This window comes from Helianthus annuus, chromosome 16 (assembly GCF_002127325.2).
Source record: "Helianthus annuus cultivar XRQ/B chromosome 16, HanXRQr2.0-SUNRISE, whole genome shotgun sequence".
NCBI classification, from domain to species: domain Eukaryota; kingdom Viridiplantae; phylum Streptophyta; class Magnoliopsida; order Asterales; family Asteraceae; genus Helianthus; species Helianthus annuus.
The window spans coordinates 157937307-157951665 of record NC_035448.2 but is presented as its reverse complement, the minus strand read 5'-3'; the positions used below and the strand labels follow the sequence as shown (position 1 = coordinate 157951665).

The 14359-nt window shown below is 37.7% G+C and overlaps 1 protein-coding gene across 4 annotated transcripts; it reads right to left on the bottom strand.

Moving 5' to 3' along the window:
* Positions 1–7982: 7982 nt before the first annotated feature.
* LOC118488381 lies at positions 7983–13287 on the bottom strand. 4 transcript variants are annotated; one of them, XM_035985867.1, is made up of 4 exons: positions 13161–13287; positions 12887–12973; positions 11194–11247; positions 8043–9131 (listed from the first exon to the last, which is right to left on the bottom strand). In XM_035985867.1, exons 1-4 carry the CDS (start codon positions 13182–13184, stop codon positions 9045–9047), a joined length of 252 nt encoding a protein of 83 aa, XP_035841760.1. In that variant the 5' UTR covers positions 13185–13287; the 3' UTR covers positions 8043–9044. The 4 variants fall into 4 exon arrangements, with proteins under 4 accessions (XP_035841757.1, XP_035841758.1, XP_035841759.1 ...); XM_035985864.1 differs by lacking the exon at positions 11194–11247 and having other exon boundaries at positions 7983–9131; positions 12883–12973; XM_035985865.1 differs by lacking the exon at positions 11194–11247 and having other exon boundaries at positions 7983–9131.
* Between the last annotated feature and the right edge of the window lie 1072 nt (positions 13288–14359).

Here is a 14359-nt window from a genome sequence, read left to right as displayed (position 1 = left end):
TTTGCACCGTTACGGGGATTCCGCACCCGTTACCGTGTTTGTGATAAACAAGGATAAGGTTTTCGTTATCGATCCACCGGAAAAACGGGACCTACAAGTGGTATCAGAGCGGTGGCTCTTATCCTTGTTTAAAATCAAACATAGTTCGGTTGGTTGTCAAGTGTTTGTGTGTTTTTCACAGAAATTTGTTCTTAAAACTAAGTATTTTCTGGAAAAAGGGCCTTAAAAACAGTGGATGTTGTTTGTTTGTTAAGAGTTTTACCGAAAACCATGCTTGTTTAAGTGTTTACATGCAAACTGTTGGTTTTTGTTGAAAGTTTTAGACAAAAATTTGTGTTCGGAAATTATCAAGTTCACCGGTTTGTTCTTGTGTTCTTCATATCTTCATAAAGTATTCAAAGTGTTCTTGACAAACTCACTTTTTAATCTAACTGATAAGGTTATCTTGCTTTGAAAATTGTAGTAGTATACTCTTTTATCCACCATACCTTAAGTTGGTAAAAGCATGGGTTGAAAGTCGTGTGAGTTGACAGCTTAGGTATAAACAATTCACCTACTTTACCAACCCCTGACAACCTTTTTGACGAATCAGACCTCCACGAATCAAACTTCCGACGAAACAAAAGTCAACGAAACAGAAAAGCATTTCGCCAAAGGTATCTTCGACGAAACAGAAAAGTGTTTCGCCAAAGATCCCTTCGTCGAATCTAAAGCATTTCACCAAAGGTATCTTCGACGAAACAGAAAAGTGTTTCGCCAAAGATCCCTTCGACGAATCTAAAGCATTTCGCCAAAGGTCCCTTCGACGAATCAAAGGTTGTTTCGCCAAAGGTCCCTTTGACGAATCAGAAATCTGTTTCACCAAACTACTTTGACGAAACAAAATCTGTTTCGTAATCAGTCGTTTCGTAAAAACAACATTCTGTTTCGTAGAAAGTGTTTCGTCGTAAGTGTTGTCATTTTTCAACAGAAGGTTTACAAGTCTATCATAACTTTGTATTCTCAAGTGTTTGAACAGGTATTCTGTTAGTATACATCAAACATGAGTTGCACAAGTCCGTGGGACTGGAGTACGGACCCACAGCCCGGTCAAGATCAAACTTCCGCAGCCGCATGGGCAAGAAGTATGTTTCCTCAACCAGCGATCAGTGCAAGTCAATGGGCGTTGGTATCCAATCAAAATCAAAGTATTCAAAATCTTCTGCTCAGCGAAAGTGAAACGGGCAGCAACAATCGCCCACCCAAGTTGAATCACATGAACGACTTTCCATCATGGAAAAACCGCTTTCACACATATGTTCAAGGGCAAAGCACCGAACTTTGGACGTGTTTCATCAATGCATTCAACTCTAATCTCGAAGTAGCAGCATCCACTTCAGCGGGTTATGCTAATATGCTTGAAGATGAGAAGAAAGCCTATGACTTGGAGAAAAAGGCTTTTGCTATTCTTACACAAGCGCTCAACAAAGAAATCTATCATCAGTTCTCCTACTGCAAAGACACGAAAACATTATGGGATGCCTTGGTAGCGAGAGGAGAAGGCAATTCAGCTACTCGAAAGTCTCGCCATGATCTGTTGAAGAAAAAGTTTGAATCTTTTCAGTTTTTGGAAAATGAAACCCTTAATGATATGACTACACGTCTTTATCATTTGATTAGTGAAATGTTTGCTTATGGGGTTTTGGCCACTCAACAGGATATGGTGAATAGGTTTGCTGATGCTTTACCCCCAAAGTGGAGTTCGTTTATTGAGCTGTTGAAGCATACGGGTACTCTAGATACAGTTAACATCTATGAGTTCATTCAGAAGCTGGAACACAAGAATGATGAAGAAATCAGGAAAGCTAAACGAGTTCCCGCTCCTCAGAATACAGAAATGTACCTTCCAGGCTTCGACGCCTTGGCAAGATCCAGTGCAGCTCAGCAACCAAAATTGCAAACTGCATTTGTGTCCAATACAAGTTCCTTTCCGTTTCCTCAATCAACTACTACTCCGGCTTTTGATCCAAGGGCTTATATTCCAACACCTCAACCTCCACCTCAAGTTAATCCTGCACAACCTCAATTCGATCCGAGGGCTTATATTCCTGTTCCATCACAACCACAAGTCGAACCACAAACATTTGGAAGACCTTTTGATCCAAATGCCTATATTCCAAAACCATCTCAAGCTCAACCTCAAAAGGGCAACCAGAATCCTTTCAGAAATCAAACAGTTACATCCACGTCCAACTCAAATCAAACTGATGAAAGGTGTGACTGGTCTGTACAATGTGGAGGTGGAGATCAAGGAGGAACTGTGTTTTATGCTGAAATTGTCAAGAATGTCAATGATGGTGAATCTTCAGGAAAAGATGATAGTTCGGGATACAGTGGCAGTACTGATGAAGATGGGTCAGGTGTGAGTGATTACAGTTCAGAATCAGACGTGAAGGAGGGAATGGATTCTGAAGCTGATAATTTGTCGAATGATGCTGACAAGAAATCTGACTTGATCAAGAAAGCTGATGCTACATCGAAAGAAATGGAGAAGATTCTCACTGAAGATGGATCTTTCTCTTCTCAGACTGCCTTTATGGCTAATGTCACAGCTTCTACAAGTCAGGTAAAATCTGAAACTCCTAGCATATGTAGTGATTGTGCTAAGATGAAACATGAATGTGCTAAATTGAAACGTGAATCCGAAACGGTTCATAGTCACAATCAAAGTTTGGTTATTGAATTGTCTAAGTGCAAAGAGGCAAACATGGCGTTAACTCGAAACGAAAAGGATTTTAAATCTGTAATTGAAACCCTAAAGAAAAGTGTTTCCGAATTGAACAAAGTTGTTTATCATAAACAAGTTAGTATTAACGATTATATTAACATTGTTGAGGAAACCAAAAAGGAGTTAGCCATTGCCAAATGCGAGCATGATGCTATCAAGCAAAAGTTAGAGAGTTATTCTAACTCCCGATTTGTGCTCGATCACATCATAGACGTTCAAAAACTGAAAGGTAACGTGAAAGGCGTAGGGTATAAGGCGTGTCCACCCCCTTTAAGACACAACTATACCAAAATGCCCGATGAAGAGGATATGCCTCCGTATGAACCTAGTGTGCCTCTTGATTATGAGGAAGTTACTACTGGCCTAGGGTTCAAACCGGACAGTTCATCGGAGGGCTCATCTGATAACAAAGAAAAGTTGTCATGTGCTTCAAATCAAAGTCCTCCAACTATTGAGGACTATGATTCTTCAGATGATGAATCAGATGTGAGGGACCAGGATGAATCACTTGATGAGACGAAAGGAGTAGTAATTCCAATTGAGAATCATATTCTTTATGATCCTCCTACTCCTGCCGTGCAACCTGTTGCCAAGCAAGTGATAAATCTTGTCAAGGATGTCAAAGATGACAAGGAATGTGTATCTGCTGTTAAGAGCAATAACTTGTTGTATACTTTAGTCGGTGATAGTAAAATTTATTCAGACAAAGATTTTCCAATCAAAAACGTCAATCAATCTTTGATTGACAAAGTGTTTGAAGATACTACAAACCAGTTTTTGGGAAAGACAATTCCAGGAGTCATTGTAACTCAATGTGACCCAATTCCGAAAGCTGAAATCAGAAAACAATTTGGAAAACAGAAATCACCGACAAAGCAACAACCAATTGCTTTTAAGGGTAAACAACAACAACGAGCTCCAAAGCCAAAGGCTAAGGTTGATTCTAAAGGAGCTCGTTACAAGAAGAAAGCAAAAGATGTTAAATTTGTAGCATCAAATGGTACGGATAAAATTGAGACTTTTGAAAACAAATCGAACACCGATTTTGTACAACAAGTCAAGATTTTGAAACGTAATAGCGATAACAATTACACCCAACACACAAACGGGTGTGATGAAAGAGCAAGTACCTCAGGTTCTACAGGTTCGACATCTGCTAGTCGATCAAATTCTCCTAAGTTTATTGAAAGGAGAACGTGTTTTAAATGTGGGAAGTTTGGGCACATCATTAAAGACTGCACAAACTCGCCTAAACCAAATTTTGTTGAAAGAACCCCTTCTGAACAAGGTCACTCACAACGTCCTATTTCTCCAAAACATGATAAAAGAACTGTTAAGGAACAAGAAACGAAACAACGACGTCATAACATCAAAGCTGTTGAAAAGGCTTCAAAATCGGAAGTCAAAACAGTTAAAAGGAAACCTAGTTTGTCACAACCATTAAAACCAGAAATTGTACATAATACACAATCTGGTAAACAAAAACAAGCTTGGAGACCTAAATCGGGTGAAGGTTCAGGGGGAGGCGTGAAATTTCCAAATCATCAAGAGATTGAAATTACATTTCTTGATTCTCAGGGGCAACCCAAGTCTATGAAGGCTTGGGTCCCCCTCTCCAACTAATCTCTGAGTGAGTGTGTAGGATGTTCCAGGAGGAACTATCGATAGTCATAGGATTGTTGATAGTGGAATGTTTATGCACAAGATAGGCGACAGAAGAAATTGTTGCCTTTGATGGAGAGAAGAAAAAGAAAAGAAGACAGAATTGTCTGTTGCAAGAAATTGAAAGCTTCGACAAAATAAAAAATCATTTCAAAGTTTGATTGTTAAAGGCCTTGATCGGGTCCCCAGGATAGATTCAAATCAAAATGTACACACCTGCAGCACGTCTAAAGTTCAAATTCAACAAAATGAACGTGCAGTGTACATTTCCTCGCGGTGTGATTGAGGAAAATGTGTTTGTTGAACAAACCAACCGGGTGTGCGGATGCCTTGGCATGGATTGAACAACCGCACACTACTTCTAAAGGAGAAAGACAAAGACCTTCGCTGGTGCAATGTGGAAGACCAGCCGGAACCAAAGGTTTATGATCTTGCTGCTGTGAAGAGATTTCTCGATTAATTGAAGTAGCTGAAATATCAACCTTGAAATCCACACCGGGTGGATATCCAGTTTGGGAGAGCACTCAGATTCCTTGCAATGCACGAAGCAGTTGCAGGATACGGTTTTGAATTTCTAATCTCTCCTATACTTATTGATTTTTAAGCTGCTTTATGAATTATTGTCATCTCGTACAACACTCTTTGACCTGACACGTTGAACTCGAATATCACCTCACACGTGATTGTTTCACTATGAAACTCGTCAATGTTGTCATGGTCCGCACCGCTGACCGACGTGCCAACTCATTTTCCCAAAATTCGATAAATCATTTCTGATTAAAATTAATTTTGGTAAACGGCATTGAGGTAAAACATGAGTTACCCGACATCGGTAAATCATTTTTGTAAATATCTTTGTGTCTTTTAAATTTATCTTAGTTTGTTGATTTTAGGGGGAGTAAATCCAAAATTTGAAAAATCTAAAAACATCGAAAAATTTCAAAAACACAAAAACAATAGAAAATCAAAAATGAGTTTCCTGTCTAGAAAAAGAGAAAATGATAGTAAATCAGTGGTCTGTTGAAACATCTTTAAACTGAACTTAAAATGAAAAACGATAAGCAGCTCTATATAAGATGTATCGGTAGGCTCACAATCATTTTAAAGTGTGCAGGGTGATATAAACCTTAATCGACTGAAGAACAGGTGGGAACCATTCATTGGCATATGGTCTTAGTACCGAAATTTCGTTTGATAGATTGCCGAGGTTCTGAGATATTCGGTCTTTATGCGGCTTATCATCTGGGTATCATAGTTGTATCTTTTACCGAAAAAAAAGGGGGACACAAGTCTAGATCTTCCATGATACTATACATACGTGTACATATTGCATTCGACCTCAATAAGTGATCAACAATCACATGTCCAATCAAATAAGTGATAAAATATCACATTTATCCGGGAGTCAAGTTCGTCTCTCTGCTGTACGAAAGTACTGACCTGTTCACGGACTTGCTCCTGTGCCCTCATGCATCGAAAATCAAGTTCCTCATAAATAAGTGATTCTATCACATAGGACTTGTTTTCAATCAAAATAAGTGAGTATCTCACATCTTTATACGGTCAAACAGATGATAAACGGTATACTCACCGGTAAGATGAACCCTCGTGCATACCTTGATACGGGAATGTGTCGTGTGTGGATGAACACCGGTCGGTAAGTATAAATCATACCTTAACGTATCCAGTCGCCATGATTACATCTGATAAGTTGAGCTTATGTGGACAACAATACCGATAATCGCTATAGGATGCTTATCTAAATGTTAACTAATTGAACAACAAGAGCGTTTTGACGTGACCGTGATATGCTTCTCTTACCCTCGAAACTCGCAAAAAGAATGTCTGTAAATATTTATTTACTGCTTTCAGTTTCAGTATCTTTGTATATATTTATTTATTGTTTTCCGTCTTTACATTTGAAAAATGAAAAACTCCAAAAAGATTTTAGGTGTGTTTTAATATAAACTTTATAAAAGCCAAAAAGATTTTGCTTCTAGTTTATTTTTGATTGACCGATGCTGGAACTCGAGTCTATCCTACCCAAAATCCTGATCGAAAGCCAGAAAACAATTGCATCTTCATAAACGGTCGAAGTTTAACAAGTTTTGAAAGTTAAAGGACTAAAATTGAACAATTTTTTTAAACTTTCAAACTGTTGTCGGTCGGTGGTTGATTGAAATAAGGTCCCACATGTGTCGTTTGTTTATGGAAACTATATTCCAAGCGGTTGTTCTCATTATGCGTTTAGATTTCTTGCATGTGCAGATGCTAAAGGCAAGGAGAACATGTTCGATGACAAGCTTCGGAATGAAGACACGACGTGAAGGCACTCAAATGATAAAGATGATCGAGTTGCCGATGACCCTTCATCAACACCACAAGGATCTGAAGAATTGACAAGTCAAAAGATTCACGAGCATAACTCAATGGAGAGTTCATTCTAAGGGGGAGTTTGTTAACACACTTCCTAAATGAAAAGGGAGTTTGTTGATACACTTTCTTCTTACGACACGTGAAGACTTTGAAGATCCTCCGACATGAAAGACACATAAGACGAACCATCACAGAAGACGAACCATCACGAGTAGCGTCCAAGGGGGAGTTTGTTGATACACTTTATGTGGACGCGACTCGGCTCGGTTCGACTCGGCTCGGTTCGACTTGGTTTCGACTCGGTTAGGTCCGGCTCAAGCCCGACGTCACGACATTCCTCCGTCGTGCGCCTCAGAGTTCGACACGCGAAGCACGGAGCGCCGCAAGCAAAGTCCCGTTTACACATCACCATGACATCATCATTGTGATGTCATGGTGATGTCACAACATTTGTCTCATGCATGAAATTGGTGAAAGTTTATAATAGAAACATGATCTGGGCCAATTCTTTATGTTTGGGCCGTGAAACTTGAAGTGGGCTTTGACTAATTCTTGGGCTTCAACACACTCGACGAAACAAGAATGATTCATATGTATGTCGACGAAACAGAATGTGTTTCGTCGACTTTAGTGTTTCGTCGTGCCTTTATGCGTTTCGTCGTAGTTTGGTCTGTGTCTAGTAAAAATACCCCTCTCAGTTTCTGTGTGAAAGTATGAGAGACCTGCGAGACTTAGTGAAACTCTGTAAACATTGTTTGTATATGTTTCGGGTTGTACTCATCCCTAATCAATAGATATTGAATCTTTTGGTTACGCATGTTCTTGTTTTACACTTTGTTTGGTATGCACCGTCACGGGGATTCCGCACCCGTTACCGTGTTTGTGATAAACAAGGATAAGGTTTTCGTTATCGATCCACCGGAAAAACGGGACCTACATTATAATAAAACTTTTCTGGCATATAACATACTATTTATAAAAAATAAAAATATAATGGTGTTTTTTTTATGTTGGTGCGGTTCGGTTAATTAAGTTATTTATACACATAAAACCATAACCAGACAGTAAAAACGGTTATAAAAAAACAAAACGAAACCATGGGTTTCTCAATCAATTCGCTTATTCGATTTTTATGCTCACCCTACCAATATACCTTAATCGAATCGTTGGCTGTTCATTTTTTTTTTTTGTCATGATTCGATTTTTCTGCCCCTGGCTAAAAGAGGAAACATAACAGTTCAGTCCACCAAAAACAAAGATACAAATACATCTATGGTGGTTCTCAAAGATCTTAAAAAAGGTATTTAACAATTCAAATTCAGACTAAAAACAAAGAAAAACAATCACTCATGTAGGATATTAGCATCCCAACATTCATGAGGGAAGTATGGCATGTTTATCACACGCGTTTTTCTACCTTCACCACTGCGATTAATGTAACTAACCCACCGGTATAGCATGTCAGGATCCTCGCAGAATTCTGGTTTTTTAATCACCCATCTCACTTCGTCAACATCGACTTCAACAGGGAACGGATCGTATGGCCGGTAACCTGTCACAAACAGCTTTTCACCGAAAATTCCAAACTCTGGAAGCAAGACATGTGACGTCAAAGAATTCTTCATTTTTAGCGGTGTCAAGGTGGGGTTAGGACCGAGTCTCACTTCACATAAACCAATGTCTTTGTTCAGGGTATATATCTTTCCTTTGAAAAATGCTAAATCACTGATTGGGACATCGGATGACAGATGAGTCCAGCTGCCTCGTTTACCATTAAACGAGAACGATACTGTCCTCGAGTGTCGGGATGAGATCACAAACACCCATCTATCCGCTGTTCGTGAAAAGACGAGGGTACCCTGAAAGGCGTTTGGACCGACAACCACGTGAAAGGGGAAACGAGGGAAATTAACTTCATGCCTTGTGATAGGATTTACAAGCCGGAAATCACGGGTTTTCCTCCCGAACAAGATCACGTAACCAGAAACTAATCCGACACAGGTCCTGCCGCTAGAACGGGGAAGGATGGTCCGGAACACTCTTCCGTCACAGTCCTCTAACCAGCACTCTTTTCTATTAGCCACTCGAGTGGAGATGCGTATGGCCATCCGTTGTCTAGACAACAGGAACTCTTTCCTGTTTGTGAGTGCGATTGTCCGCCACAACTTGCACACACCGCTGAATGCAAGAAAGTCGACAATTCCCAGCCGCATCATGATTAATAAAAGAATATCTGGGATCAACCAGGATGGTGAATCATCATCTTCTTTAACAGTATCGGATCTCTTCCTTTTGCTTGCATTTTGATCGTGCTTTGCAGACATACCTACAGTATGAAAAGGAAAACCGACTATTCAAGCTCCTGGTAAATGCCAATTGCACTTAGAATAACAATGTAGTTAGCAGGGGGCGAGAATAGTATATGGGAAGGTTTGATTTAGAAGAAAAAAATTAATGCGAGGACAATGAGAACAAGATAAATAATTCACTTTTTGGTTGTTACAAGTTCTTAAATTTTTTGTAGGCAATACATACCTACATAGAACTACAAAAAAAATTAAGAACTTTGAGAACTTCTAACAACTAATCACTTCATTTATTTGTTTGATATATTAAATATTATTAAAGGGTAGTATTGTAATTTATTATGTGTATTTTTGTGATTACTATATGCAATCACAAGTTTGCATATGTGTAATAACCAAATTACACATATGTGTAATAACTAATTTACATATGTGTTGTTGCAAAATAAAACACAATATAGCATTTGTTATATGCAAAAGACAAAACCATGTACCCTTTGTTACCTACAATCAAAACACCATTGGATAAATAGAACTAAAAACAACTTGGACTAAAACACCCGGTTGGAAAGTATTTTTTTATATATCAATATGATACTCATATTGAAGATAAAAAATGCTCGTCATTATGTATAATTAAAAAAAACAGTTACGTATAAAAAATTGGCGTTTAAAAAAGATGGGGGAAGTTGCATGTAGGTTTCTGAATGTAAAACACCCGGAATTACGTTTATGCTCGTATGCCGTTAAATCAATCACAAGTTACAAAAAATGTCACTGATCAATCTCATCCATTCAAAATTACAATCTAATGGTCTATAAGGCTTCTTCAACTTCTTAGGAAAAATAACTCTACTCATATCCCATATAACATATATGTAATCATAAAATTACATATTATAAATTAAAAACTAGCCTTAAATTATACTAAATATATATAATAAATAAAATAAAATAACTGGTTGTTAGGAATTCTCGAAGTTCTTCAATTTTTTGGAGTTCGGAAATGATCCTAATCCTATTATAACCACAAGTGAAAGCAATGGCCTATATTGGTTAACCTCTATCAGACCATGGAAAAACATAAGCTATACAGATAAAGCAGCATGTACCCAAGGGTGAAGTGTATTACATTCTTGGATTTAAAAAGTGATAGGCGTACAAAAACGACAAGGTCTAAAATTGAGGCGCGAAGCGCATAAGCGGTGGGCTTTACGTACTCGAGGCGCAAGGTGATTATATAATTTTTTTATATACCCCACAGGTTTTTGGCTTACTTCACCCAAAATAAAGCTATAAATAAGGCTTTTATGCCATTTTACCTACATGTACAAGCCAAAAAAAACCCATGGTACAACATTTTATGCATAAAAACGCCTCAAATACATGAGGCGCGCGCCTCAGGCCAAAATAGACCCCCCAAAAAAACCTAAAATCTGTGCCTTTTGGGCGCTTCTTGTATTTACTCTAGGCGCTAGGTGAAAAAGCCCCAAAGGCGTGCTTTTTAAAACCAAGATTCCATTGCAGTTACTAAATTTCTCTCAATCAACAACGATTTGATGTGATACTCCCGAGTGTTAAAAGCGTTAATTATCATCGAGATAGAGATCACAGCTCATTTTTGCATAATTAATTGCAATGTTACTAACTGTTAGGTGAAAATACTAATGTTAAGTAGCCCCACTTAAACGGATTTGAACACGTTGAATCATTTATGAGAAATAAATAAGATCAGGTAAGTTTCGATGGAACAAAATACAGCATAAAAATCAGATCGGAGGCAAAACATGCAATTATAGATTGAAATCCATAAGAATTTAAATCAGATTTTGTATCCCAAACTTTAAATCAAATTAGGGCAAAACATGCAATTGTAGATTACAATCCATAAGAATTTAAATCAGATTTTGTATCCCCAACTTTATATTAAATTATGGAAAAAACATGAGATTTGTAGACTAAAACCATAGGAGCTTATAATCAAATTTGGGGTAAGGGTTACAAACAATAAAACAAGGTAAGGTAGATTGACAAGTAAAAGAGGAAACGCTAAAAACGAAGAAGCCAAGAATGTACATTTACCTGCAATCGCAAAGGTGCACTGAGAGCGGAGTTCCCGAGGCGAGACAAGTGAGACTGGCAAGGAATCAAGGAGGCGGATCACAAATATAAATGAGTGAGATGGGAATTGAGGGCTAATATAAGGGTTAGATTTGGATGAGAAATTACATCACTACCCCTTAACATAGCGGTGCCGTGAATGCACGCGACTAGAAATTTTTGATCATTGTGCCCGCGCTACTAAGGAGTTGTTTGGTAGCCTCTTAATGATCATTGTGCCCGCGCTACTAAGTGTGTTTGGTTCATTAGAAGGACACCTCTGAATCAGGCATCTAACCTCTTACCCATTAAGTTTCAAAATGATGTTGAATGAAAAATTTACCCCTTTGTCCTTTCACATGTGTTCATAATCCTCACCCAGCCACTCACGCACCACCTCCTCGACCTACCACCACATCGGCATACTCTTACTGGCTCAGCACTTACCGGTTAAGAGTCACTTACCCAGTCACTCAACTGGTTCAGCGCTTACTGGCACAGAGGTTGCCAAACAGCCCCAGAATCTCCATGGTATGGGTATGTATAAAAGAGACTTGTATGCAAGTGTAAAAAAAGAAGATTTTTTTGTTATCCAAATTAAGTGCGCCTACATAAAATAGACTTACCATATATCCCAAGCAAAACATTCTTTTATAACACCCCACCTCACACGACATTTCTTATATGCTATAAATGACTTCCGACTGTATAACCCGAGGATAACCATCTAATTAACTCAACTAATACATCAAAGGTTTTGAAACCCAAAGATAAAAGTTCTAGTTGTGTATCTTATTCCTCACCAAACCAAACGAAACATCACAAATTCACGAAACAGCACGCACGGAGTATCCTCGCAATTTAGCAAGGTTAGATATGTTGGATATCTGATAACGCTATAACATAGAAACAATTTTCTTAAACCTAATACAAATCTCCAACCGCAATAACCCATGAGCCATATAGCGATGGGATCAATCAAGGCATACCAATAAGCATTCTAGATCGTCACACACTTATAGAAACTTCTTAACAGTTACAGACTTAAAGAAAACTCTAAACAGATCGTCCTTCATCAAAGCATTACAAAGTAACTCAATTTATAGTGTAATCGTCAATCGCATAAAATCTTTTGAGAAAAAATCGCAAAAATTTAACTAAATTACTATTTGTTATTCCAAATAACTTGAAGATACAACTTTTCTTTTTATCATTAACAAGCTTGTATTATGTTTAACTTGTAGCATGTGTACATAAAACTTCACCCCCCCCCCCCCCTTTTTCTAAGTAATGTATAAAAACAGAGATAAAATCATGTATTGCCTTTTGATATAGTTTGAGAAGATTGTTACGAAAACTCGCTCCATTTAAACAGGCAAACCAAACACAATAATGTAATGGTAATGATCCATTTCATTCGATCAACATTGCTATTACATCCAAACTATTTGACTCTGCATTTCAAACCAAACACAATAATGTAATGGTAATGATCAACATTGCTATTACATCCAAACTATTTGACTCTGCATTTAAACAGGCAAACCAAACACAATAATGTAATGGTAATGATCCATTACAAGTATTATTCAAATATAAGATACACTTGTAATTACTTCATAGCAAACAAATCATATGAAATACAGAAAAGAGATAAAGACACATACATACATACCTGATACATGATGAGATTTAGTAGAAGAAACAGATAACAGAAGCTCAGCATCATAGAATGCTGCTTCTTATGATCTCCAACTGCCACCTGTATCAATACAATTTTGATGAGTATAATAATAATGACGTATTATTCAGTTTATCAGTTGAATTAGGGTTAGGGTTCTTAAACGCATCGATTCAATTCAATTCAATTCAAGTGAAAAAAAAATAAACCGTATAACTAGAAAGGAGGATAATTGAAGAAAATTAGGGTTTTGAATGGAAGAATTCACCTTTAAGCTATTGAGAAGATGCATCAACGCCTTCGTCAGAAGGAGCAACGGCGTCACAAAATAGTGATCCGACCCATTTTTGGAGTATCCATTTTTGAAATTAGGTATCGGTATTTTTAATACCGGTACGGTATGATACGGGTTAAATAGTTGGGTTATAAACTCACGGGTTTGTTTGTAATAAGTAAATAAGTCAGAGACTAATAGTGTAAAATTGTAACAAAGACAGTTGGTAGTCGTTGTAGATCGTTATAAACAGTTAGCGGTTAATAGAATGGGTACCGTTGATTGAGTTAATTCTCTTCTTCAGTTGTTCTTCTTCTATAACCACTTCTGCACGTATCAATTGGTATCAGAGCACCGATCCTCGGTTGTTCTGCAATCAATTTGATTGAATTCGTTTCAAAACAGTAGGAATTGATCAATTGTTCGATCAATTCTATCCGCATTCTTCCAATCGTCGAATTGATCATTGTTTCGGTCAATTCTGTTCATTTCAATCGGAATTAATCAGTTGATTGATTAATTCATCAGTATTCAAATGGCTACTCGAAATCAAACTGTGTTAGAAAAAGTGATTAAGGATCATTCCTCATCTTTGTTGAAATTCGAAGCATTCGTTGAGAAAGCTGAGAAATCTTTCACGGATATCAAACAAATTCTTGATAAACTGACCAATAATGAAACAAGATCAGATGGGGAATATTCAACTTCACAAGGGGAAATCAATAGCAATACAAGAGCAGATCGTTTATATCGTTTGGGTAAGATAGAATTCCCAAAGTTCAGTGGATCAGAAGTGGAAGATTGGGTCTGTAGATATGAGCATTTTTTTGATGTTGATGAGACTCCGAAAAATTTTAAGGTGAGGTATGCTGCCATTAATCTGGAAGGGAAAGCTATGAAGTGGCATTCTGCTTATGTTAAAAAACACTGATCAAGCCAAATTCTGAGGTAACTTGGTCTGAATACTCTAGGACTATCATTGATCGTTTTTCTACGAATCTTTTCCATGATGCTATGGGTCTATTAACCTCTACGGTTCAAATGGCATCTTTAGAGGAATTTATTGAGAAGTTTGTTGAAAATCTTTTAAGGGTCACTATATGTGAGGAATATGTTGTTAGTATCTTTTTAAATGGATTAAACCAGAATTAGGGTGTCCTGTGAGAATGTTTGAACCGAAATCTATGAAGGAA

Excerpts from the sequence above, each read along its gene's own strand:
- LOC118488381 (XM_035985864.1), bottom strand. The coding sequence starts at position 13,184 with ATGCATCTTCTCAATAGCTTAAAG. Across the intron at positions 12,974-13,160 it reads ATCTTCTCAATAGCTTAAAG|GTGGCAGTTGGAGATCATAA; the intron begins GTGAATTCTTCC and ends GTATTGATACAG. Across the intron at positions 9,132-12,882 it reads TCTCATCATGTATCAGGTAT|GTATGTCTGCAAAGCACGAT; the intron begins GTATGTATGTGT and ends TTCATACTGTAG.